This window comes from Rhinoderma darwinii, chromosome 10, assembly GCF_050947455.1.
Source record: "Rhinoderma darwinii isolate aRhiDar2 chromosome 10, aRhiDar2.hap1, whole genome shotgun sequence".
NCBI lineage: Eukaryota > Metazoa > Chordata > Amphibia > Anura > Rhinodermatidae > Rhinoderma > Rhinoderma darwinii.
The window spans coordinates 106,590,939-106,616,881 of NC_134696.1; the positions used below are offsets into that span (position 1 = coordinate 106,590,939).

The following is a 25,943-nucleotide window of genomic DNA, read 5'->3' on the forward strand; positions in this document are numbered from 1 at the left end:
TCACACATATGATGTAATGTCTCTGGAGGATATAATAGTACTGGAGTGTTATAAGAGGAGCGGCTGATATCAGTCACATATGATGTAATGTCTCTGGAGGATATAATAGTACTGGAGTGTTATAAGAGGAGCGGCTGATATCAGTCACACATATGATGTAATGTCTCTGGAGGATATAATAGTGCTGGAGTGATATAAGAGGAGCGGCTGATATCAGTCACACATATGATGTAATGTCTCTGGAGGATATAATAGTACTGGAGTGATATCAGGGGAGCGGCTGATATCAGTCACACATATGATGTAATGTCTCTGGAGGATATAATAGTACTGGAGTGATATAAGAGGAGCGGCTGATATCAGTCACACATATGATGTAATGTCTCTGGAGGATATAATAGTACTGGAGTGATATAAGAGGAGCGGCTGATATCAGTCACATATATGATGTAATGTCTCTGGAGGATATAATAGTGCTGGAGTGATATAAGGGGAGCGGCTGATATCAGTCACACATATGATGTAATGTCTGGAGGATATAATAGTGCTGGAGTGATATAAGAGGAGCGGCTGATATCAGTCACATATATGATGTAATGTCTCTGGAGGATATAATAGTGCTGGAGTGATATAAGGGGAGCGGCTGATATCAGTCACACATATGATGTAATGTCTGGAGGATATAATAGTGCTGGAGTGATATAAGAGGAGCGGCTGATATCAGTCACATATATGATGTAATGTCTGGAGGATATAATAGTACTGGAGTGATATCAGGGGAGCGGCTGATATCAGTCACACATATGATGTAATGTCTCTGGAGGATATAATAGTACTGGAGTGTTATAAGAGGAGCGGCTGATATCAGTCACATATATGATGTAATGTCTGGAGGATATAATAGTGCTGGAGTGTTATAAGAGGAGCGGCTGATATCAGTCACACATATGATGTAATGTCTCTGGAGGATATAATAGTACTGGAGTGATATCAGGGGAGCGGCTGATATCAGTCACACATATGATGTAATGTCTCTGGAGGATCTAATAGTACTGGAGTGATATAAGAGGAGCGGCTGATATCAGTCACACATATGATGTAATGTCTCTGGAGGATATAATAGTACTGGAGTGTTATAAGAGGAGCGGCTGATATTAGTCACACATATGATGTAATGTCTCTGGAGGATATAATAGTGCTGGAGTGATATAAGAGGAGCGGCTGATATCAGTCACATATATGATGTAATGTCTCTGGAGGATATAATAGTACTGGAGTGATATAAGAGGAGCTGCTGATATCAGTCACACATATGATGTAATGTCTGGAGGATATAATAGTACTGGAGTGATATAAGAGGAGCGGCTGATATCAGTCACACATATGATGTAATGTCTCTGGAGGATATAATAGTACTGGAGTGATATAAGAGGAGCGGCTGATATCGGTCACATATATGATGTAATGTCTGGAGGATATAATAGTACTGGAGTGATATAAGAGGAGCGGCTGATATCAGTCACACATATGATGTAATGTCTCTGGAGGATATAATAGTGCTGGAGTGATATAAGAGGAGCGGCTGATATCAGTCACACATATGATGTAATGTCTCTGGAGGATATAATAGTGCTGGAGTGTTATAAGAGGAGCGGCTGATATCAGTCACACATATGATGTAATGTCTCTGGAGGATATAATAGTGCTGGAGTGATATAAGAGGAGCGGCTGATATCAGTCACACATATGATGTAATGTCTCTGGGGGATATAATAGTACTGGAGTGATATAAGAGGAGCGGCTGATATCAGTCACATATGATGTAATATCTCTGGAGGATATAATAGTGCTGGAGTGATATAAGAGGAGCGGCTGATATCAGTCACATGATGTAATGTCTCTGCAGTATATAATAGTGCTGGAGTGATATAAGAGGAGCGGCTGATATCAGTCACATGATGTAATGTCTCTGGAGGATATAATAGTACTGGAGTGATATAAGAGGAGCGGCTGATATCAGTCACATATGATGTAATGTCTCTGGAGGATATAATAGTGCTGGAGTGATATAAGAGGAGCGGCTGATATCAGTCACATATGATGTAATGTCTCTGGAGGATATAATAGTACTGGAGTGATATAAGAGGAGCGGCTGATATCAGTCACATATATGATGTAATGTCTCTGGAGGATATAATAGTACTGGAGTGATATAAGAGGAGCGGCTGATATCAGTCACATATGATGTAATGTCTCTGGAGGATATAATAGTACTGGAGTGATATAAGAGGAGCGGCTGATATCAGTCACATATGATGTAATGTCTCTGGAGCATATAATAGTACTGGAGTGTTATAAGAGGAGCGGCTGATATCAGTCACACATATGATGTAATGTCTCTGGAGGATATAATAGTACTGGAGTGATATAAGAGCGGCTGATATCAGTCACACATATGATGTAATGTCTCTGGAGGATATAATAGTACTGGAGTGATATAAGAGGAGCGGCTGATATCAGTCACATATATGATGTAATGTCCCTGGAGGATATAATAGTACTGGAGTGATATAAGAGGAGCGGCTGATATCGGTCACATATATGATGTAATGTCTGGAGGATATAATAGTACTGGAGTGATATAAGAGGAGCGGCTGATATCAGTCACACATATGATGTAATGTCTCTGGAGGATATAATAGTACTGGAGTGTTATAAGAGGAGCAGCTGATATCAGTCACACATATGATGTAATGTCTCTGGAGGATATAATAGTGCTGGAGTGATATAAGAGGAGCGGCTGATATCAGTCACACATGATGTAATGTCTCTGGAGGATATAATAGTGCTGGAGTGATATAAGAGGAGCAGCTGATATCAGTCACATATGATGTAATGTCTGGAGGATATAATAGTGCTGGAGTGATATAAGAGGAGCGGCTGATATCAGTCACATATATGATGTAATGTCCCTGGAGGATATAATAGTACTGGAGTGATATAAGAGGAGCGGCTGATATCGGTCACATATATGATGTAATGTCTGGAGGATATAATAGTACTGGAGTGATATAAGAGGAGCGGCTGATATCAGTCACATATATGATGTAATGTCTCTGGAGGATATAATAGTGCTGGTGTGATATAAGAGGAGCGGCTGATATCAGTCACACATATGATATAATGTCTCTGGAGGATATAATAGTACTGGAGTGTTATAAGAGGAGCGGCTGATATCAGTCACATATGATGTAATGTCTCTGGAGGATATAATAGTACTGGAGTGTTATAAGAGGAGCGGCTGATATCAGTCACACATATGATGTAATGTCTCTGGAGGATATAATAGTGCTGGAGTGATATAAGAGGAGCGGCTGATATCAGTCACATATATGATGTAATGTCTCTGGAGGATATAATAGTGCTGGAGTGATATAAGAGGAGCGGCTGATATCAGTCACACATATGATGTAATGTCTCTGGAGGATATAATAGTACTGGAGTGATATAAGAGGAGCGGCTGATATCAGTCACACATATGATGTAATGTCTCTGGAGGATATAATAGTACTGGAGTGATATGAGGAGCGGCTGATATCAGTCACATATATGATGTAATGTCTCTGGAGGATATAATAGTGCTGGAGTGATATAAGAGGAGCGGCTGATATCAGTCACATATGATGTAATGTCTCTGGAGGATATAATAGTGCTGGAGTGATATAAGAGGAGCGGCTGATATCAGTCACACATATGATGTAATGTCTGGAGGATATAATAGTGCTGGAGTGTTATAAGAGGAGCGGCTGATATCAGTCACATATGATGTAATATCTCTGGAGGATATAATAGTGCTGGAGTGTTATAAGAGGAGCGGCTGATATCAGTCACATATGATGTAATATCTCTGGAGGATATAATAGTGCTGGAGTGTTATAAGAGGAGCGGCTGATATCAGTCACACATATGATGTAATGTCTCTGGAGGATATAATAGTGCTGGAGTGATATAAGAGGAGCGGCTGATATCAGTCACATATGATGTAATGTCTCTGGAGGATATAATAGTACTGGAGTGTTATAAGAGGAGCGGCTGATATCAGTCACACATGATGTAATGTCTCTGGAGGATATAATAGTACTGGAGTGATATAAGAGGAGCGGCTGATATCAGTCACATATGATGTAATGTCTCTGGAGGATATAATAGTGCTGGAGTGTTATAAGAGGAGCGGCTGATATCAGTCACATATATGATGTAATGTCTCTGGAGGATATAATAGTGCTGGAGTGATATAAGAGGAGCGGCTGATATCAGTCACATATATGATGTAATGTCTCTGGAGGATATAATAGTACTGGAGTGATATAAGAGGAGCGGCTGATATCAGTCACATATATGATGTAATGTCTCTGGAGGATATAATAGTGCTGGAGTGATATAAGAGGAGCAGCTGATATCAGTCACATATATGATGTAATGTCTCTGGAGGATATAATAGTACTGGAGTGATATAAGAGGAGCGGCTGATATCAGTCACATATATGATGTAATGTCTGGAGGATATAATAGTGCTGGAGTGATATAAGAGGAGCGGCTGATATCAGTCACATATATGATGTAATGTCTCTGGAGGATATAATAGTACTGGAGTGATATAAGAGGAGCGGCTGATATCAGTCACACATATGATGTAATGTCTGGAGGATATAATAGTGCTGGAGTGATATAAGAGGAGCGACTGATATCAGTCACATATATGATGTAATGTCTGGAGGATATAATAGTACTGGAGTGATATCAGGGGAGCGGCTGATATCAGTCACACATATGATGTAATGTCTCTGGAGGATATAATAGTACAGGAGTGTTATAAGAGGAGCGGCTGATATCAGTCACATATATGATGTAATGTCTGGAGGATATAATAGTGCTGGAGTGATATAAGAGGAGCGGCTGATATCAGTCACATATGATGTAATGTCTCTGGAGGATATAATAGTACTGGAGTGTTATAAGAGGAGCGGCTGATATCAGTCACATATATGATGTAATGTCTGGAGGATATAATAGTACTGGAGTGATATAAGAGGAGCGGCTGATATCAGTCACATATGATGTAATGTCTCTGGAGGATATAATAGTGCTGGAGTGTTATAAGAGGAGCGGCTGATATCAGTCACATATATGATGTAATGTCTCTGGAGGATATAATAGTGCTGGAGTGATATAAGAGGAGCGGCTGATATCAGTCACATATGATGTAATGTCTCTGGAGGATATAATAGTACTGGAGTGATATCAGGGGAGCGGCTGATATCAGTCACATATATGATGTAATGTCTCTGGAGGATATAATAGTACTGGAGTGATATAAGAGGAGCGGCTGATATCAGTCACACATATGATGTAATGTCTCTGGAGGATATAATAGTACTGGAGTGATATAAGAGGAGCAGCTGATATCAGTTACATATGATGTAATGTCTCTGGAGGATATAATAGTACTGGAGTGATATAAGAGGAGCGGCTGATATCAGTCACATATATGATGTAATGTCTGGAGGATATAATAGTGCTGGAGTGTTATAAGAGGAGCGGCTGATATCAGTCACACATATGATGTAATGTATCTGGAGGATATAATAGTGCTGGAGTGTTATAAGAGGAGCGGCTGATATCAGTCACACATATGATGTAATGTCTCTGGGGGATATAATAGTACTGGAGTGATATAAGAGGAGCGGCTGATATCAGTCACATATGATGTAATGTCTCTGGAGGATATAATAGTACTGGAGTGATATAAGAGGAGCGGCTGATATCAGTCACATATATGATGTAATGTCTCTGGAGGATATAATAGTACTGGAGTGATATCAGGGGAGCGGCTGATATCAGTCACACATATGATGTAATGTCTCTGGAGGATATAATAGTACTGGAGTGTTATAAGAGGAGCGGCTGATATCAGTCACACATATGATGTAATGTCTCTGCAGTATATAATAGTACTGGAGTGATATAAGAGGAGCGGCTGATATCAGTCACACATATAATGTAATGTCTCTGGAGGATATAATAGTGCTGGAGTGATATAAGAGGAGCGGCTGATATCAGTCACACATATGATGTAATGTCTCTGGAGGATATAATAGTACTGGAGTGATATAAGAGGAGCGGCTGATATCAGTCACATATGATGTAATGTCTCTGGAGGATATAATAGTACTGGAGTGATATAAGAGGAGCGGCTGATATCAGTCACATATGATGTAATGTCTCTGGAGGATATAATAGTGCTGGAGTGATATAAGAGGAGCGGCTGATATCAGTCACACATATGATGTAATGTCTCTGGAGGATATAATAGTACTGGAGTGATATAAGAGGAGCGGCTGATATCAGTCACATATGATGTAATGTCTCTGGAGGATATAATAGTACTGGAGTGATATAAGAGGAGCGGCTGATATCAGTCACATATGATGTAATGTCTCTGGAGGATATAATAGTACTGGAGTGATATAAGAGGAGCGGCTGATATCAGTCACACATATGATGTAATGTCTCTGGAGGATATAATAGTGCTGGAGTGATATAAGAGGAGCGGCTGATATCAGTCACACATATGATGTAATGTCTCTGGAGGATATAATAGTACTGGAGTGATATAAGAGGAGCAGCTGATATCAGTCACACATATGATGTAGTGTCTCTGGAGGATATAATAGTGCTGGAGTGATATAAGAGGAGCGGCTGATATCAGTCACATATGATGTAATGTCTCTGGAGGATATAATAGTGCTGGAGTGATATAAGAGGAGCGGCTGATATCAGTCACACATATGATGTAATGTCTGGAGGATATAATAGTACTGGAGTGATATAAGAGGAGCGGCTGATATCAGTCACATATGATGTAATGTCTCTGGAGGATATAATAGTGCTGGAGTGATATAAGAAGAGCGGCTGATATCAGTCACATATATGATGTAATGTCTCTGGAGGATATAATAGTACTGGAGTGATATAAGAGGAGCGGCTGATATCAGTCACACATATGATGTAATGTCTCTGGAGGATATAATAGTGCTGGAGTGTTATAAGAGGAGCGGCTGATATCAGTCACACATATGATGTAATGTCTCTGGAGGATATAATAGTACTGGAGTGATATAAGAGGAGCGGCTGATATCAGTCACATATGATGTAATGTCTCTGGAGGATATAATAGTACTGGAGTGATATAAGAGGAGCGGCTGATATCAGTCACACATATGATGTAATGTCTCTGGAGGATATAATAGTACTGGAGTGTTATAAGAGGAGCGGCTGATATCAGTCACATATGTAATGTCTCTGGAGGATATAATAGTACTGGAGTGTTATAAGAGGAGCGGCTGATATCAGTCACATATGATGTAATGTCTCTGGAGGATATAATAGTGCTGGAGTGATATAGGAGGAGCGGCTGATATCAGTCACATATGATGTAATGTCTCTGGAGGATATAATAGTACTGGAGTGATATAAGAGGAGCGGCTGATATCAGTCACACATATGATGTAATGTCTCTGGAGGATATAATAGTGCTGAAGTGATATAAGAGGAGCGGCTGATATCAGTCACACATATGATGTAATGTCTCTGGAGGATATAATAGTACTGGAGTGTTATAAGAGGAGCGGCTGATATCAGTCACATATGATGTAATGTCTCTGGAGGATATAATAGTGCTGGAGTGATATAAGAGGAGCGGCTGATATCAGTCACATATGATGTAATGTCTCTGGAGGATATAATAGTACTGGAGTGTTATAAGAGGAGCGGCTGATATCAGTCACATATGATGTAATGTCTCTGGAGGATATAATAGTGCTGGAGTGATATAAGAGGAGCGGCTGATATCAGTCACATATATGATGTAATGTCTCTGGAGGATATAATAGTACTGGAGTGATATAAGAGGAGCGGCTGATATCAGTCACATATATGATGTAATGTCTCTGGAGGATATAATAGTGCTGGAGTGATATAAGAGGAGCTGCTGATATCAGTCACACATATAATGTAATGTCTCTGGAGGATATAATAGTGCTGGAGTGATATAAGAGGAGCGGCTGATATCAGTCACACATATGATGTAATGTCTCTGGAGGATATAATAGTACTGGAGTGATATAAGAGGAGCGGCTGATATCAGTCACATATATAGATGTAATGTCTCTGGGGGATATAATAGTACTGGAGTGTTATAAGAGGAGCGGCTGATATCAGTCACATATATGATGTAATGTCTCTGGAGGATATAATAGTACTGGAGTGATATAAGAGGAGCGGCTGATATCAGTCACACATATGATGTAATGTCTCTGGAGGATATAATAGTACTGGAGTGTTATAGGAGGAGCTGCTGATATCAGTCACACATATGATGTAATGTCTCTGGAGGATATAATACTACTGGAGTGATATAAGAGGAGCGGCTGATATCAGTCACATATGATGTAATGTCTCTGGAGGATATAATAGTGCTGGAGTGATATAAGAGGAGCGGCTGATATCAGTCACATATGATGTAATGTCTCTGGAGGATATAATAGTACTGGAGTGATATAAGAGGAGCGGCTGATATCAGTCACATATATGATGTAATGTCTGGAGGATATAATAGTGCTGGAGTGATATAAGAGGAGCGGCTGATATCAGTCACATATGATGTAATGTCTCTGGAGGATATAATAGTACTGGAGTGATATAAGAGGAGCGGCTGATATCAGTCACACATATGATGTAATGTCTCTGGAGGATATAATAGTACTGGAGTGATATAAGAGGAGCGGCTGATATCAGTCACATATATGATGTAATGTCTCTGGAGGATATAATAGTGCTGGAGTGATATAAGAGGAGCGGCTGATATCAGTCACACATATGATGTTTTGTCTCTGGAGGATATAATAGTACTGGAGTGATATAAGAGGAGCGGCTGATATCAGTCACACATATGATGTAATGTCTCTGGAGGATATAATAGTGCTGGAGTGATATAAGAGGAGCGGCTGATATCAGTCACACATATGATGTAATGTCTCTGGAGGATATAATAGTACTGGAGTGATATAAGAGGAGCGGCTGATATCAGTCACACATATGATGTAATGTCTCTGGAGGATATAATAGTGCTGGAGTGATATAAGAGCAGCGGCTGATATCAGTCACATATATGATGTAATGTCTCTGGAGGATATAATAGTGCTGGAGTGATATAAGAGGAGCGGCTGATATCAGTCACACATATGATGTAATGTCTGGAGGATATAATAGTACTGGAGTGATATAAGAGGAGCGGCTGATATCAGTCACATATATGATGTAATGTCTCTGGAGGATATAATAGTACTGGAGTGATATAAGAGGAGCTGCTGATATCAGTCACATATGATGTAATGTCTCTGGGGGATATAATAGTACTGGAGTGATATAAGAGGAGCGGCTGATATCAGTCACACATATGATGTAATGTCTCTGGAGGATATAATAGTGCTGGAGTGATATAAGAGGAGCGGCTGATATCAGTCACATATGATGTAATGTCTCTGGAGGATATAATAGTACTGGAGTGATATAAGAGGAGCGGCTGATATCAGTCACACATATGATGTAATGTCTCTGGAGGATATAATAGTACTGGAGTGATATAAGAGGAGCGGCTGATATCAGTCACACATATGATGTAATGTCTCTGGAGGATATAATAGTACTGGAGTGATATAAGAGGAGCGGCTGATATCAGTCACATATGATGTAATGTCTCTGGAGGATATAATAGTACTGGAGTGATATAAGAGGAGCGGCTGATATCAGTCACATATGATGTAATGTCTCTGGAGGATATAATAGTGCTGGAGTAATATAAGAGGAGCGGCTGATATCAGTCACATATATGATGTAATGTCTCTGGAGGATATAATAGTACTGGAGTGATATAAGAGGAGCGGCTGATATCAGTCACACATATGATGTAATGTCTCTGGAGGATATAATAGTACTGGAGTAATATAAGAGGAGCGGCTGATATCAGTCACATATATGATGTAATGTCTCTGGAGGATATAATAGTGCTGGAGTAATATAAGAGGAGCGGCTGATATCAGTCACATATATGATGTAATGTCTCTGGAGGATATAATAGTACTGGAGTGATATAAGAGGAGCGGCTGATATCAGTCACACATATGATGTAATGTCTCTGGAGGATATAATAGTACTGGAGTAATATAAGAGGAGCGGCTGATATCAGTCACATATATGATGTAATGTCTCTGGAGGATATAATAGTGCTGGAGTGATATAAGAGGAGCGGCTGATATCAGTCACATATATGATGTAATGTCTCTGGAGGATATAATAGTACTGGAGTGATATAAGAGGAGCGGCTGATATCAGTCACACATATGATGTAATGTCTCTGGAGGATATAATAGTACTGGAGTGATATAAGAGGAGCGGCTGATATCAGTCACACATATGATGTAATGTCTTTGGAGATGTGTGATATAAAGTAGTGATCAGGGGGAGGGGAGGTTTCTCCACTTCCTGTCGCTTATCCCATTGAAGAACACTGCACTCATAGCTTACATCCGTTTGAAATGGCGGAGAACAGAGAACCGAGAACAATAGATTATATTCACTTGTCATCCTCCCCCCAGTAATGTTTATGATCTTATATTTAGGGCGTGCAAGCCTTGGAGGGGGCCGTCCCCAGGATCACGGAGAAGGATGTCTACTCAATGGCTTTACAAGTGGCTGGTGGTCTGGTAGGTGATACATTACACCGGACATCCCAGGAGGGGACGGAGGTGGAGGGGGACGGAGGGAGGTGGGAGAGGGAGGAGGTGGAGGACGGAGGTGTCTGGAGGGAGGAGGACGGGGGTGTCTGGAGGGAGGAGGACGACGGAGGTGTCTGGAGGGAGGAGGACGACGGAGGTGTCTGGAGGGAGGACGACGGAGGTGTCTGGAGGGAGGAGGACGACGGAGGTGTCTGGAGGGAGGAGGACGACGGAGGTGTCTGGAGGGAGGAGGACGACGGAGGTGTCTGGAGGGAGGAGGACGACGGAGGTGTCTGGAGGGAGGAGGACGACGGAGGTGTCTGGAGGGAGGAGGACGACGGAGGTGTCTGGAGGGAGGAGGACGACGGAGGTGTCTGGAGGGAGGAGGACGACGGAGGTGTCTGGAGGGAGGAGGACGACGGAGGTGTCTGGATGGAGGAGACGGAGGATGGAGGTGTCTGAAGGGAGGAGGAGGACGGAGGTGTCTGGAGGAGGAGGAGGACGGAGGTGTCTGGAGGAGGAGGAGGAGGAGGAGGACGGAGGTGTCTGGAGGATGGAGGGAGGACGAGGACGGAGATGTCTGGACGACGGAGGTGTCTGGAGGGAGGAGGACCACGGAGGTGTCTGGAGGGAGGAGGAGGACGGAGGTGTCTGGAGGGAGGTGGGAGGAGGAAGACGACGACGGAGGTGTCTGGATGGAGGAGACGGAGGATGGAGGTGTCTGAAGGGAGGAGGAGGACGGAGGTGTCTGGAGGATGGAGGGAGGACGAGGACGGAGATGTCTGGAGGACGGAGGTGTCAGGAGGGAGGAGGAGGATGGTGGTGTCTGGAGGGAGGACGACGGAGGTGTCTGGAGGGAGGAGGACGACGGAGGTGTCTGGAGGGAGGAGGATGACGGAGGTGTCTGGAGGGAGGAGGACGACGGAGGTGTCTGCAGGGAGGTGGGAGGAGGAGGACGATGACGACGGAGGTGTCTGGATGGAGGAGACGGAGGATGGAGGTGTCTGGAGGGTGGAGGTGTCTGGAGGGTGGGAGGATGAAGGTGTCTGAAGGGAGGAGGATGGAGGTGTCTGGATGGAGGAGGGCGGGGGTGTCTGGAGGGAGAAGGACGACGGTGGTGTCTGGAGGGAGGAGGACGACGGTGGTGTCTGGAGGGAGGAGGACGACGGTGGTGTCTGGAGGGAGGAGGACGACGGTGGTGTCTGGAGGGAGGAGGACGACGGAGGTGTCTGGAGGGAGGAGGAGGACGGAGGTGTCTGGAGGGAGGAGGAGGACGGAGGTGTCTGGAGGGAGGAGGAGGACGACGGAGGTGTCTGGAGGGAGGAGGAGGACGACGGAGGTGTCTGGAGGGAGGAGGACGACGGAGGTGTCTGGAGGGAGGAGGACGACGGAGGTGTCTGGAGGGAGGAGGAGGACGGAGGTGTCTGGAGGGAGGTGGGAGGAGGAGGAGGAGGACGACGGAGGTTTCTGGATGGAGGAGGAGGAGGATGGAGGTGTCTGGAGGGAGGAGGAGGAGGATGGAGGTGTCTGGAGGGAAGAGGGTGAAGGTGTCTGGAGGGAGGAGGAGGAGGACGGAGGTGTCTGGAGGGAGGAGGAGGAGGACGGAGGTGTCTGGAGGAGGACGGAGGCGTCTGGAGGATGGAGTGAGGACGAGGACGGAGATGTCTGGAGGACGGAGGTGTCAGGAGGGAGGAGGAGGAGGATGGTGGTGTCTGGAGGGAGGACGACGGAGGTGTCTGGAGGGAGGAGGACGACGGAGGTGTCTGGAGGGAGGAGGACGACGGAGGTGTCTGGAGGGAGGAGGACGACGGAGGTGTCTGGAGGGAGGAGGACGACGGAGGTGTCTGGAGGGAGGAGGACGACGGAGGTGTCTGGAGGGAGGAGGACGACGGAGGTGTCTGGAGGGAGGAGGACGACGGAGGTGTCTGGAAGGAGGAGGACGACGGAGGTGTCTGGAGGGAGGAGGACGACGGAGGTGTCTGGAGGGAGGACGACGGAGGTGTCTGGAGGGAGGAGGACGACGACGGAGGTGTCTGGATGGAGGAGACGGAGGATGGAGGTGTCTGGAGGGAGAAGGACGGAGGTGGGAGGAGGAGGATGAGGATGAAGGTGTCTGAAGGGAGGAGGATGGAGGTGTCTGGATGGAGGAGGGCGGTGGTGTCTGGAGGGAGGAGGACGGGGGTGTCTGGATGGAGGAGGTGGAGGTGTCTGGAGGGAGGAGGAGGACGGAGGTGTCTGGACGGATGTGTCTGGAGGGAGGAGGACGGAGGTGTGAGGACAGAGGTGTCTGGAGGGAGGAGGAGGATGACGGAGGTGTCTGGAGGGAGGAGGAGGATGATGACGGAGGTGTCTGGAGGGAGGAGGACGACGGAGGAGTCTGGAGGGAGGAGAGTGGAGGTGTCTGGAGGGAGGAGGAGGATGACGGAGGTGTCTGGAGGGAGGAGGAGGACGGAGGTGTCTGGAGGATGGAGGGAGGAGGACGAGGACGGAGGTGTCTGGAGGACGGAGGTGTCTGGAGGACGGAGGTGTCTGGAGGGAGGAGGACGACGGAGGTGTCTGGAGGGAGGAGGACGACGGAGGTGTCTGGAGGGAGGAGGACGACGGAGGTGTCTGGAGGGAGGTGGGAGGAGGAGGACGACGACGGCGGAGGTGTCTGGATGGAGGAGACGGAGGATGGAGGTGTCTGGAGGGAGGAGGACGGAGGTGGGAGGATGAAGGTGTCTGGAGGGAGGAGGACGGGGGTGTCTGGAGGGAGGAGGACGGGGGTGTCTGGAGGGAGGAGGACGGGGGTGTCTGGAGGGAGGAGGTGTCTGGATGGAGGAGGTGTCTGGAGGGAGGAGGAGGAGGACGGAGATGTCTGGAGGACGTAGGTGTCTGGAGGGAGGAGAAGGATGGTGGTGTCTGGAGGGAGGACGACGGAGGTGTCTGGAGGAGGATGGTGGTGTCTGGAGGGAGGACGATGGAGGTGTCTGGAGGGAGGAGGAGGACGGAGGTGTGAGGAGGGAGGTGGAGGACGACGACGACGGAGGTGTCGAGATGGAGTTGTCTGGAGGGAGGAGGGTGGAGGTGTCTGGAGGGAGGAGGACGGAGGTGTCTGGAGGGAGGAGGACGGAGGTGTCTGGAGGAGGATGAGGATGAAGGTGTCTGGATGGAGGTGTCTGGATGGAGGAGGGCGGTGGTGTCTGGAGGGAGGAGGATGGAGGTGTCTGGACGGATGTGTCTGGAGGGAGGAGGATGGAGGTGTCTGGAGGGAGGAGGATGGAGGTGTCTGGACGGATGTGTCTGGAGGGAGGAGGACGGAGGTGTCTGGTGGGAGGAGGAGGAGGAGGACGGATGTGTCTGGAGGGAGGAGGGCGGAGGTGTCTGGATGGAGGTGTCTGGATGGAGGTGTCTGGAGGGAGGAGGAGGGGGACGGAGGTGTCTGGAGGGAGGAGGACGGAGGTGTCTGGAGGGAGGAGGAGGATGGTGATGTCTGGAGGGAGGAGGACGGAGGTGTCTGGAGGGAGGACGGAGGACGGAGGTGTCTGGAGGGAGGAGGAGGACGCAGGTGGGAGGAGGACGCAGGTGTCTGGATGGAGGAGGACGGAGGTGTCTGGAGGGAGGTGGACGGATGTGTCTGGAGGGAGGTGGACGGATGTGTCTGGAGGGAGGTGGACGGATGTGTCTGGATGGAGGTGTCTGGAGGGAGGAGGAGGACGGAGGTGTCTGGATGAAAGAGATGGGGTTATTTTCTTCTGCTATATGTTGCCCCCCATGTTTATATGGTCGGGGGGTAGCGGTCTCGGGGTACATCATATAATACAGGTAGTAGAGATCTCTTCTGCATCTTCACCCCAGGAATATTTGTCGGGGACTCACGATCTTCTCCATGGTTACGTGGCTGCGTGTAACGTCCTCCTCCATGATGATCTCAGCGTTCAGCTGTGCGGTCTGGGTCTGGCCGCCGTACAATACAGGACCGGATCCTTCCCTGCACGAAAAGCTGCCCAGGTCCCCCTGAAATGGCAGTCACCAGAACGACTAAAGGGAGCGGACATCACCGAGAAAAGTGACGTGTGAGTGACCGTCGATAATGGGCGGGGTCAGCGGGATTATGCCAGTCTTTCGTGTGAAACAATTAATGGGCGGGGTTAACGGCGATGATGTCACAGTCTCGTGTCTGAGTGACCGTTAATAATGGGCGGGGTCAGCGGGATGATGCCAGTCTTGCGTGTGAAACAATTAATGGGCGGGGTTAGCGGGGATGATGTCAGTCTTGCCCATGTGTGGCCATTAATGGGCGGGGTCAGCTGCGATGATGTCACAATCTCATGGTCTTGTCTCTTATCCAGATGGTCATTTGGGATCTTGCTTTACGAGATGGTGACGCTGGGTAAGTGGCCGAACAACTGTCTGTGACCCCTTTATTGCTATGTGCAGACCTCAGAGGAGCGGCTATTAAAGGAACACTACAGCCGGTCTCCTGCTCTACAGGTGACTACAATCTATTGTCCTCTGTTATCAGACATGTCAGGCTGGGGGGAGGATGACTGTAGGACAGGTGAATACAATCTATTGTTCTCTGTTATCAGACATAACAGGCTGGGAGAGGATGACTGTAGGACAGGTGAATACAATCTATTGTTCTCTGTAATCAGACATGTCAGGCTGGGGGAGGGTGACTGTAGGACAGGTGAATACAATCTATTGTCCTCTGTTATCAGACATGTCAGGCTAGGGGAGGATGACTGTAGGACAGGTGAATACAATCTATTGTTCTCTGTTATCAGACATGTCAGGCTAGAGGAGGATGACTGTAGGACAGGTGAATACAATCTATTGTCCTCTGTTATCAGACATGTCAGGCTAGGGGAGGATGACTGTAGGACAGGTGAATACAATCTATTGTTCTCTGTTATCAGACATGTCAGGCTAGAGGAGGATGACTGTAGGACAGGTGAATACAATCTATTGTTCTCTGTTATCAGACATGTCAGGCTAGAGGAGGATGACTGTAGGACAGGTGAATACAATCTATTGTTCTCTGTTATCAGACATGTCAGGCTAGAGGAGGATGACTGTAGGACAGGTGAATACAATCTATTGTTCTCTGTTATCAGACATGTCAGGCTGGGGGAGGATGACTGTAGGACAGGTGAATACAATCTATTGTTCTCTGTTATGAGACATGCCAGGCTGGGGGGAGGATGACTGTAGGACAGGTGAATACAATCTATTGTTCTCTGTTATCAGACATGTCAGGCTGGGAGAGGATGACTGTAGGACAGGTGATTACAATCTATTGTTCTCTGTTATCAGGCATGTCAGGCTGGGAGACGATGACTGTAGGACAGGTGAATATAATCTATTGTTCTCTGTTATCAGACATGTCAGGCTGGGAGAGGATGACTGTAGGACAGGTGAATACAATCTATTGTTCTCTCTTATCAGACATGTTAGGCTGGGGGAGGGTGACTGTAGGACAGGTGAATACAATCTATTGTTCTCTGTTATCAGACATGTTAGGCTGGGGGGAGGATGACTGTAGGACAGGTGAATACAATCTATTGTTCTCTGTTATCAGACATGTCAGGCTGGGGGAGGATGACTGTAGGACAGGTGAATACAATCTATTGTTCTCTGTTATCAGACATGTCAGGCTGGGGGGGGGGGGTGTGTGTAACTGTAGAGTTCAGTGCGTTAGGTGAAATACCAGAACCCTCCCCTCCCCCCCCCATGATCACTACTTTGCCCCATATCTCCCGCTCTTATAATCGCTGGGTGGAGTGACCCCTGACGTGTCCTGTGGATTACCCTGATGGGGACAAGGTCTTCTTAGTATAATCGATGTCTCCGAACTCCTGCACAGGTCTGTGTACCCCAACATTTCTTTAAAGGGGTGCAGCCTCTACCCCTGTTTCCTTGTCTGTTACTGCAGCTCTCAGGGCATGCTGGGAGTTGTAGTGTGACATTCTCCGCAGTGCGGCTGAGTACTGAATATGTGGGTGTCAGCCGCCCGTGTACACCCCAGCTGTAATCAGCCCTCTGTAGATTATACGGATCCCCCTATGTTGTAGCAGCAGCTCTGCAGGTGATCCCGCTGTGTGCAGCCCCTCTGACCGGCCATCCTTCATCCACAGGGTCTCCGCCTTATCCAGATCTGGAGCCCTCCCAGGTGCCCTCAAAACTGAAGAGGAAATACAGAATGGAGCGGCCTGCGCTGTGCGGACACCGACTGTAAGTGCTGGGGGTGCACTTACCTCCCACCTGTCATGACAGCGGGTGGGGGGGGTTTGCGCTTACCTCCCACCTGTCATGACCGCTGGGTAACATTTCCCTCTCTTGCTGCCGTCCATCCGCCTGCCTCTGGAGCAGATTTTCCGGGTTCCCTGTGAATTTCAGCCTGGAAGTGCGGGGATCGGATCCTGCAGGTCACATACAGGAGTCCCCATCCGGTGGCGGTAGCATAACATGGTGGGAGTTGTAGTAGACAGACAGCAGAGGATTTCTTAATATGTTTCCACCCCACTGTAGAGTTAAATCACATGAGTCTGTGCTCCATTGGGGCCCATAAAGTAAGGGTCAATCATCCCACCAGTCTGACATGGGGGGGGGGAGAACCTCCAGCAGATGTGGCCCCTGGTTGAGGAGCCCGCTGCTGTGTGTCCTATAGAAAGGCAAAATATTTCTCACTTTTACCCCTCCCCCATAAGACAGGCACATCTGCCCAGTGGGCTGTCATGTGGACAGTGATTTACGGGGTCCCCTCATCAGTATAAGAGGGTCTTTGTGTACAGGTGGCGACAGCCAATGACATGATGGGAGTTGTTGTTACCCTTGAGCAGCCGGTAATCAGGTCGACCGCACCCTCAACATCTGTATAGCGGTGGGATCTACCGCAGCTTCCTCCCCGACCAATCACCGCTAGAGATCATCGGCGCATCCCAGAACCTGCAGCAACCAATCAGATCTCAGCTTTATTTGTGAAGGTGAGCAGATCTGATTGGTTGCTGCGGGCGGGAGGCTGTCAGTGACGGTCAGTGCTGCTGGAAGGCCTGTCCGCCTGTGGGCTGCTGAGAGGACTTGTCCAGTCTCCGTTACTTAGAGCATGATTGTTGTATTTTACACTTTGGCGCACTGTGTGGGTAAATATCAGATGTTTGGCGTCTCTCGGCCTCGGTCAGGGGGGACCTGCAGGATGTTCCTCCATCATTGCCCTCGTGACTCGTCGCTGCGGATTTATCGCCATGGCCCGGCCACTACTGACAGCGTCTTGTGATCTTGCAGGTATGAGGTAATGACCAACTGCTGGCAGTGGGAGGCGCCACTGAGACCGTGCTTTACAGATGTGGTGAAGCAGCTGCAGAACGCCAGTGACCAGGCCGATGGACAGCGCCCTGTGACAGGGGCGGACGCGCTCAGCTGGGGGGAGTACATGCGCGTGGCCGGGATCCCTTCATGACATGTGCCCGGGGAGGACGTGGGCACCTCTTACCTGTGCCCGCTGACCGCTCTCCTGTGGACTGTATATATAGAATGTGCGGGATTAACCCTTACTTGTAATAAATCTATTTATGACGTGGAATAAAGATGCTGCAATGTGGAGGTTTTCAGAATGCAGCGACACAAAGAAGGTGGAGACGAGCGGCCGCGCCGCGTGATTCAGGCCAAGCGCTATTTATTGGATCGAAATAACCTGAGGTTCTGTACAATCTCTATACAGCAGTCACCCCCCCCCCCCACACTGCGCAGCGTTGGTGCCGCCACACACGCCGGATACGTTATACACTCAGGAAGGCCTCATCTCACAGACGGCCGTTATCGGACAGATGGCGACCACAGTATGGGCCATTCCATGTTCTGGGGGGTGTATTTTGATCCAAGCCCCGGCCACTGACAATGACGGAGAGCAGTGACCTGAAATCACACAATATCGACCACTCGTCGTCCTCCATTATATACATCACACCACCACACGCCAAGTCTGCGGACGCCCCCGAGGTCACACCTTAAAGCTCCACAGCACGTCCGGGAAGAGAATGTACGACATGGACCATACCAAGTGGTATAAACATGCCAGGGGGGAGGAAGAGCACACCATCATCATAACACCTGCAACACAAAGCTATGATCAGACGCTTACAACCAAAACACACGAAAACCCTGGCCCACATCTACTGCGTCACCCAAAGATATGACATACCCCTGTATACTGCGCCATCCCAAAGAGAAACGTACCTGCATAATATAGCGTGACCCCCATAAGACATAACATACCCCATATACAGTGCCACTACATACTCCTGTATACTGCACCTCCCCAAGATATCACATACTCCATGTACTGCGCCACAACTTACTGCTGTATATTGCGCCACCCCATAAGACATTACATACCTCCCATGTACTGTGCCACCCTCAAGTCAGATACCCTGTTTACTGCACCACCCTAACGATATCATACCCCTATATAATCTACCACCCCAAGCTATCACATACCCCTGTATACTGTACCACCCCTAAAATATTACAGCTCTTTAATATGGAGCTGCCTCTTTTTCAAGGGACCAAAAGGAAATTGGAGAATTATCTCCCAAGCTATTAATGGGCTGCACGGGCTGTTCCCTCGTTAATCCATCATCAATTAAGCAGTAAAAGGTCTGGAGTTGATTTGGAGGTGCAGCATTTGGAAGCTGTTGCTGTGAACCCACAACATGAGGTCAGAGGAGCTTCCAATGCAAGTGACACCGACCATTGTTAGGCTGAAAAACATGAAGAAATCCATCAGAGAGAGAAGCACAAATATCAGGAGCGGCCAAATCAATAGTCTGGTATATTCTGGTAACAATAAGAGCGCACTGGTGATCACGTGACCTCCAAAAGGCCTGGACGTCCACGGAAGACAACAGTGGTGGATGATCGCAAAATCCTGTCCATGGTGAAGAAGAAACCCTTCACAACATCTACCCAAGTGAAGACTCTCCTGGAAGTAGGTGGATCAGTATCTAAGTCTCCCATAAAGAGAAGACTTCATGAGAGAAATACAGAGGGTTCCCCACAAGGTGCCAACCAATAATCAGCCGCAAAAAGAGAAAGACCGGATCAGACTTTACCAAACAACATGTAAAGAAGCGAAACTAAGATCAACCCGGACCAGAATGATGGGAGGAGAAAGTGCGGAGAAGGCTCATGACCCGAAGCCACCGCATCCTCTATAAAACATGGTGGAGGCAGTGTGATGGCACGGTGAGGGCGGCGCAGGCATGCATGGCTGCCTGGCACTGGGTCACTAGTGTTTATTGATAATGTGACTGGAGACAGAAGCACCGGATGAATTGTGAAGTGTTCAGGGATTTACTTTCTGCTCAGATTCCACCACATGCAGCAGGTGATTGGTCGTCGCTTCACAGGACAGATGACAATGACCCAAAACATCCTGCGAAAGTGACCCAGGAATTTATAAGGAAAGAAGTGGAATATTCTACAATGGCCGAGTCACCAGATCTCACCCCGGTCCAGCATTTCACCCCGATCCAGCATCTCACCCCGATCCAGCATTTCAGCTGCTGAAGAAAAAACTGAAGGCAGAAAGAGCCACAAACAGGCGCCAAGTGAAGACGCCGCAGTAACAGCCGAGCAAAGGAGGAAACCGGCGTGTGGTGATGTCCCGGGGTCCAGACTTCCGGCCGTCATTGCTGCACAGGATTCTCCACAAAGTGTTAAACACATTTTATTTCTGGGAATGTTCATTTCTCCAATTACTTTTGAGCCCCTGGGATGAGGCGGCCGGTGTAGACAAATGGCGGCAAGTCCTAAACGTTTCACAGGAGATTTCTCTTCAACCCCAAGAATTAAACCTGAAAATCTAAACTTCAATTGTATCTCAGATGTTTCATGTCAAATCCAATGTGGAGGCAGCAAAACCCGAATCATGAAGATCGTGTCACTGCCCAAATCATTCTGAACCTCACTGTACCCCCATATACTGCATGACCCCTCTAGAATGAAAACAACCTCTGGTCTTGAAAACAGCAAGTAATATAAGAACCTGTGACTCGCAGACCTCGTGAGCCGTGTAGAATTGATGACCCGGGCAGCAAAGGACCCTCCTTAAATACTATAAAGAACTGATAGATTCCCAGCTTCAAACATTCCTGAGGCGGCTACTAACCCCAATACCCTTAACGTAGTCCCCATAACAGATCAACCCTGATGTTAATGACCCATCTATTAGGCAATGAGGTAATGCCCGAGGGTCCCACCTAGATGACGTGGAGCTCAGCTGAAGCCGGCAGACCTGCTATTTCCTGGCTGAGCCTTACTAATGAGGTAACATGCGGGCCCAGGGGACAATCCACCCCTAATAAGCCATTTTGTATAATACATGAACCTACAGATCCTCCGGACATCTCTGCTTCATGTAAAGAACAACTCACCCCCTGCGAAGACCACCTTCTTCCACAGCTGGGACTCTAGGACCTTGTCATGTGGGTAGAATCCTTGGTCAATCATGAAGAGGATCATTATGACGGCTATAGCTCGCAGGACAACTATGTGGCTTCCTGTCAATAATGAGGCACAGGCCAAGATGGCAGTTGCATAAGGACAGGGGAGTCCTCGATACATGAAGGGAACTCCTACATTGGAAGAAGAAATGTTACCCCATTATTGCAATTGAGACATTCTGGAGGACATAAGGGGCAGGTGAGACATTCTGGAGGACACAACGGGCAGGTGGGACATTCTGGAGGAAACAAGGGGCAGGTGAGACATTCTGGAGGAAACAAGGGGCAGGTGAGACATTCTGGAGGACAGAAGGGGCAGGTGGGACATTCTGGAGGACAGAAGGGGCAGGTGGAACATTCTGGAGGACACAACGGGCAGGTGTGACATTCTGGAGGACACAACGGGCAGGTGGGACATTCTGGAGGACACAACGGGCAGGTGGGACATTCTGGAGGACACAACGGGCAGGTGGGACATTCTGGAGGACACAACGGGCAGGTGAGATATTCTGGAGGACAAAAGGGGCCGGTGAGGTATTCTGGCAACACAACAGGCAGGTGGGACATTCTGGAGGACACAACGGGCAGGTGGGACATTCTGGAGGACAAAAGGGGCAGGTGGGACATTCTGGAGGACAAAAGGGGCAGGTGGGACATTCTGGAGGACAAAAGGGGCAGGTGGGACATTCTGGAGGACAAAAGGGGCAGGTGGGACATTCTGCAGGACACAACGGGCAGGTGGGACATTCTGCAGGACACAACGGGCAGGTGGGACATTCTGGAGGACAAAAGGGGCAGGTGGGACATTCTGGAGGACACAACGGGCAGGTGGGACATTCTGCAGGACACAACGGGCAGGTGGGACATTCTGGAGGACACAACGGGCAGGTGGGACATTCTGGAGGACACAACGGGCAGGTGGGACATTCTGGAGGACACAACGGGCAGGTGGGACATTCTGGAGGACACAACGGGCAGGTGGGACATTCTGCAGGACAAAAGGGGCAGGTGGGACATTCTGGAGGACACAACGGGCAGGTGGGACATTCTGGAGGACACAACGGGCAGGTGGGACATTCTGGAGGACACAACGGGCAGGTGGGACATTCTGGAGGACACAACGGGCAGGTGGGACATTCTGGAGGACACAACGGGCAGGTGGGACATTCTGGAGGACACAACGGGCAGGTGGGACATTCTGATGGACAGAACGGGCAGGTGGGACATTCTGATGGACAGAACGGGCAGATGAGACATTCTGGAGGACACAACGGGCAGGTGGGACATTCTGGCGACACAAGGACAGGTGAGACATTCTGGAGGACCCAACGGGCAGGTGGGACATTCTGGAGGACCCAACGGGCAGGTGGGACATTCTGGCGACACAAGGACAGGTGAGACATTCTGGAGGACCCAACGGGCAGGTGGGACATTCTGGAGGACACAACGGGCAGGTGGGACATTCTGGAGGACACAAAGGGCGGGTAAGATATTCTGGAGGACACAACGGGCAGGTGAGACATTCTGGAGGACACAACGGGCGGGTGAGATATTCTGGAGGTCACAACGGGCAGGTGAGACATTCTGGAGGTCACAAGGGCAGGTGAGACATTCTGGAGGGTTCTTACCGCTGGAGTAAAAACAAAGACGAGTGAAGACAGCCAGGACGTAGACCATGACCAGCAGGGCATCCAGCAGGCCGTTCGTGTGGAGCAGCAATGCCGTCGCCAGACCAAACGAGGTGAAGTCTGCAAAGTCGTCCAGCTTGGCCCCTGGAAATCATGAAAATAAATTATAAAAAACGGAGCAGAAACCGTAATGTGTAGACTGGGGCAGCGATATATGACGAAGCTAATCAGTAATGGTCTGGTCTCTATGTGAAGTCCGAGGTTTCTCCTATAAGAGTGACAAATGCTGGGTGACAACCACAATGGCCGCTATTACACTGACCAAAAGGGGTAGTCACCAAGATTTCACACCCTCCGAATATATGTCATTGTTATCATCCCTAACTCTTGTCTTGCTGCCCTTCCTGTCAGTTATCACTAAAGTTCTGGCATTTTATTCCGACGGAGGTGGATTTCCTTATTAGACAATAAATGTTAAAGTTCGGCTCCATCTTCGTAAATTTAGCTAATGGCGAAACGCCAGAGAAGCAAATTTTCACAGTTTCAACCAACGCTAGTCCTGTCCAGGTGCAGAGCAAAGGATTGTGGGAAAAACACGGAATATATATGCTAAAATGAGTCCATGATGTAATATAATCCCTGTGATTATCACCCGTAACAATGCTGCGTCTTATCTATGGGAGGTAAGGTCCTGGGAGAGGGGCATGTGATCTTTGGAGGAGCCTGTTGGGGAGGGTTCCTGGAGCAAACTCGTATAGACTAGTATGAGTGTAATGCCAACCGCCGCCAGTGTCTGTGTACATCCTCCACTATTACAATATGACTGTACGTGGCACCTTGTGGATAGGTTGCCACAGCGTCCCTCACTGCATATCCACGCGCCGCATGATGAGGATTATACGGCAGACACGCGATGTATGATGAGGATTATACCGGAGGACACGCACTGTATGATGAGGATTATACGAAGGACACGCGATGCATGATGAGAATTATACCATAGGACGCGCTGTATGAGGAGGATTATACCGGAGGACACGCGCTGTATGAGGAGGATTATACCGGAGGACACGCGCTGTATGAGGAGGATTATACCGGAGGACATGCGCTGTAGGAGGAGGATTATACCGGAGGACACGCGCTGTATGAGGAGGATTATACCGGAGGACACGCGCTGTATGAGGAGGATTATACCGGAGGACACGCGCTGTATGATGAGGATTATACCAGAGGACACGCGCTGTATGAGGAGGATTATACGGAGGACACGCGCTGTATGATGAGGATTATACCAGAGGACACGCGCTGTATGAGGAGGATTATACGGAGGACACACGCTGTATGATGAGGATTATACGGAAGACACGCGATGCATGATGAGGATTATACCGGAGGACACGCGCTGTATGATGAGGATTATACGGAAGACACGCGATGCAGGATGAGGATTATACCGGAGGACACGCGCTGTATGATGAGGATTATACCAGAGGACAATTTGCTGGTTACAGATCACTGACCCCGAGCTAGAACCTGAGCAGATATTTTTCTCATAGAAGTAAAGTGGAATTATCCTCAGGCACCGACGCACTTTGTTAAGGATTATCCGGTTGCCCCATGTGACAAGCTCATAAATATGGAGATGGACAGGACTCACCTAGAGCGGAGCACGTGTTGAGTTGTCGGGCCACAGCTCCGTCAGCCAGATCCAGCATAAAGCCAATCAGAAGCAGCCAGCAGGACCACTGCCGTGACCTGCGGGAGACAAACATGGGAGCTACGTGCGAGGACATGACAAAGTATAAACAATCAAAACCTCAGCACAGTCAGTGTCATATGACTTATTAGGGTCTGTGCACACGACAACGCCAAATACGTCTGAAATCAGGAGAAAACAGCTCCTGAATTTCAGACGTTTTTACAAGTACTCGCGTTTTTCGCGACGTCTTTTACGGACGTAATTTGAGTCTATGAAAAGAGGTCGTGTGCACATTCCCTTACAGTCATCCAGAATCTAGAATTTAGCTTTCATGCAGAGCTGTCGATTAGCCCAGGTGTGAGATTTAAAGGGGAACATCAGAATTACATCAGAAGATAACCCGAGATGGGTCCACAAGATCGGAACCGAACCTTCCACCACAAGCAGAAACGTCAACACGAAAGCGTATTCTTGCACGCAGCGGTCAGATGTAACACTGTAATGCGGCTTCCCATGCTGATGGTTTCTATAATTTGTCACTTTTATTGGGTTTTATTTCCAGGTGGCGCCGTAATCGAGGGTTTTACTGCTGATTCGAAGACAAAACACATGACTGCTGTCTGACACAGTATATGTAGAGGAGGAGGAGGAGGAGAATATAATACTACAGAGGAGGAGGAGAATATAATACTACAGAGGAGGAGGAGAATATAATACTACAGAGGAGGAGGAGGAGGAGAATATAATACTACAGAGGAGGAGGAGGATATAATACTACAGAGGAGAAGGAGAATATAATACTACAGAGGAGGAGGAGAATATAATACTACAGAGGAGGAGGAGAATATAATACTACAGAGGAGGAGGAGAATATAATACTACAGAGGAGGAGGAGAATATAATACTACAGAGGAGTAGGAGGATATAATACTACAGAGGAGGAGGAGGAGAATATAATACTACAGAGGAGGAGGAGGAGAATATAATACTATAGAGGAGGAGAATATAATACTGCAGAGGAGGAGGAGAATATAATACTACAGAGGAGGAGGAGGATATAATACTACAGAGGAGAATATAATACTACAGAGGAGGAGGAGGATATAATACTACAGAGGAGAAGGAGAATATAATACTACAGAGGAGGAGGAGAATATAATACTACAGAGGAGGAGGAGAATATAATACTACAGAGGAGGAGGAGGAGAATATAATACTATAGAGGAGGAGAATATAATACTGCAGAGGAGGAGGAGAATATAATACTACAGAGGAGGAGGAGGATATAATACTACAG

The 25,943-nt window shown here is 47.9% G+C and overlaps 2 protein-coding genes across 2 annotated transcripts in view; one reads left to right on the top strand and one right to left on the bottom strand.

Annotated features, from left to right (window-relative positions):
- The window catches only part of LOC142662356 (tyrosine-protein kinase STYK1-like), a 60,332-nt gene extending 41,915 nt beyond the window's left edge, over window positions 1-18,417 (top strand). The window contains exons 6-10 of the mRNA XM_075840581.1: window positions 10,740-10,823; window positions 14,673-14,890; window positions 15,167-15,207; window positions 16,955-17,051; window positions 18,102-18,417. Coding sequence (XP_075696696.1) covers window positions 10,740-10,823; window positions 14,673-14,890; window positions 15,167-15,207; window positions 16,955-17,051; window positions 18,102-18,276 — 615 coding nt within the window. The 3' untranslated portion in view covers window positions 18,277-18,417. The remainder of the gene's footprint in view (window positions 1-10,739; window positions 10,824-14,672; window positions 14,891-15,166; window positions 15,208-16,954; window positions 17,052-18,101) is intronic.
- TMEM269 (transmembrane protein 269) lies at window positions 18,404-24,702 on the bottom strand (the record flags this gene model as incomplete). The annotated part of the gene is made up of 4 exons (XM_075840934.1): window positions 18,404-18,926; window positions 21,251-21,451; window positions 22,948-23,091; window positions 24,605-24,702. Coding segments are annotated over 4 exons (553 nt in total), but the record flags the coding sequence as incomplete, so codon positions are not given.
- Window positions 24,703-25,943: the final 1,241 nt, after the last annotated feature.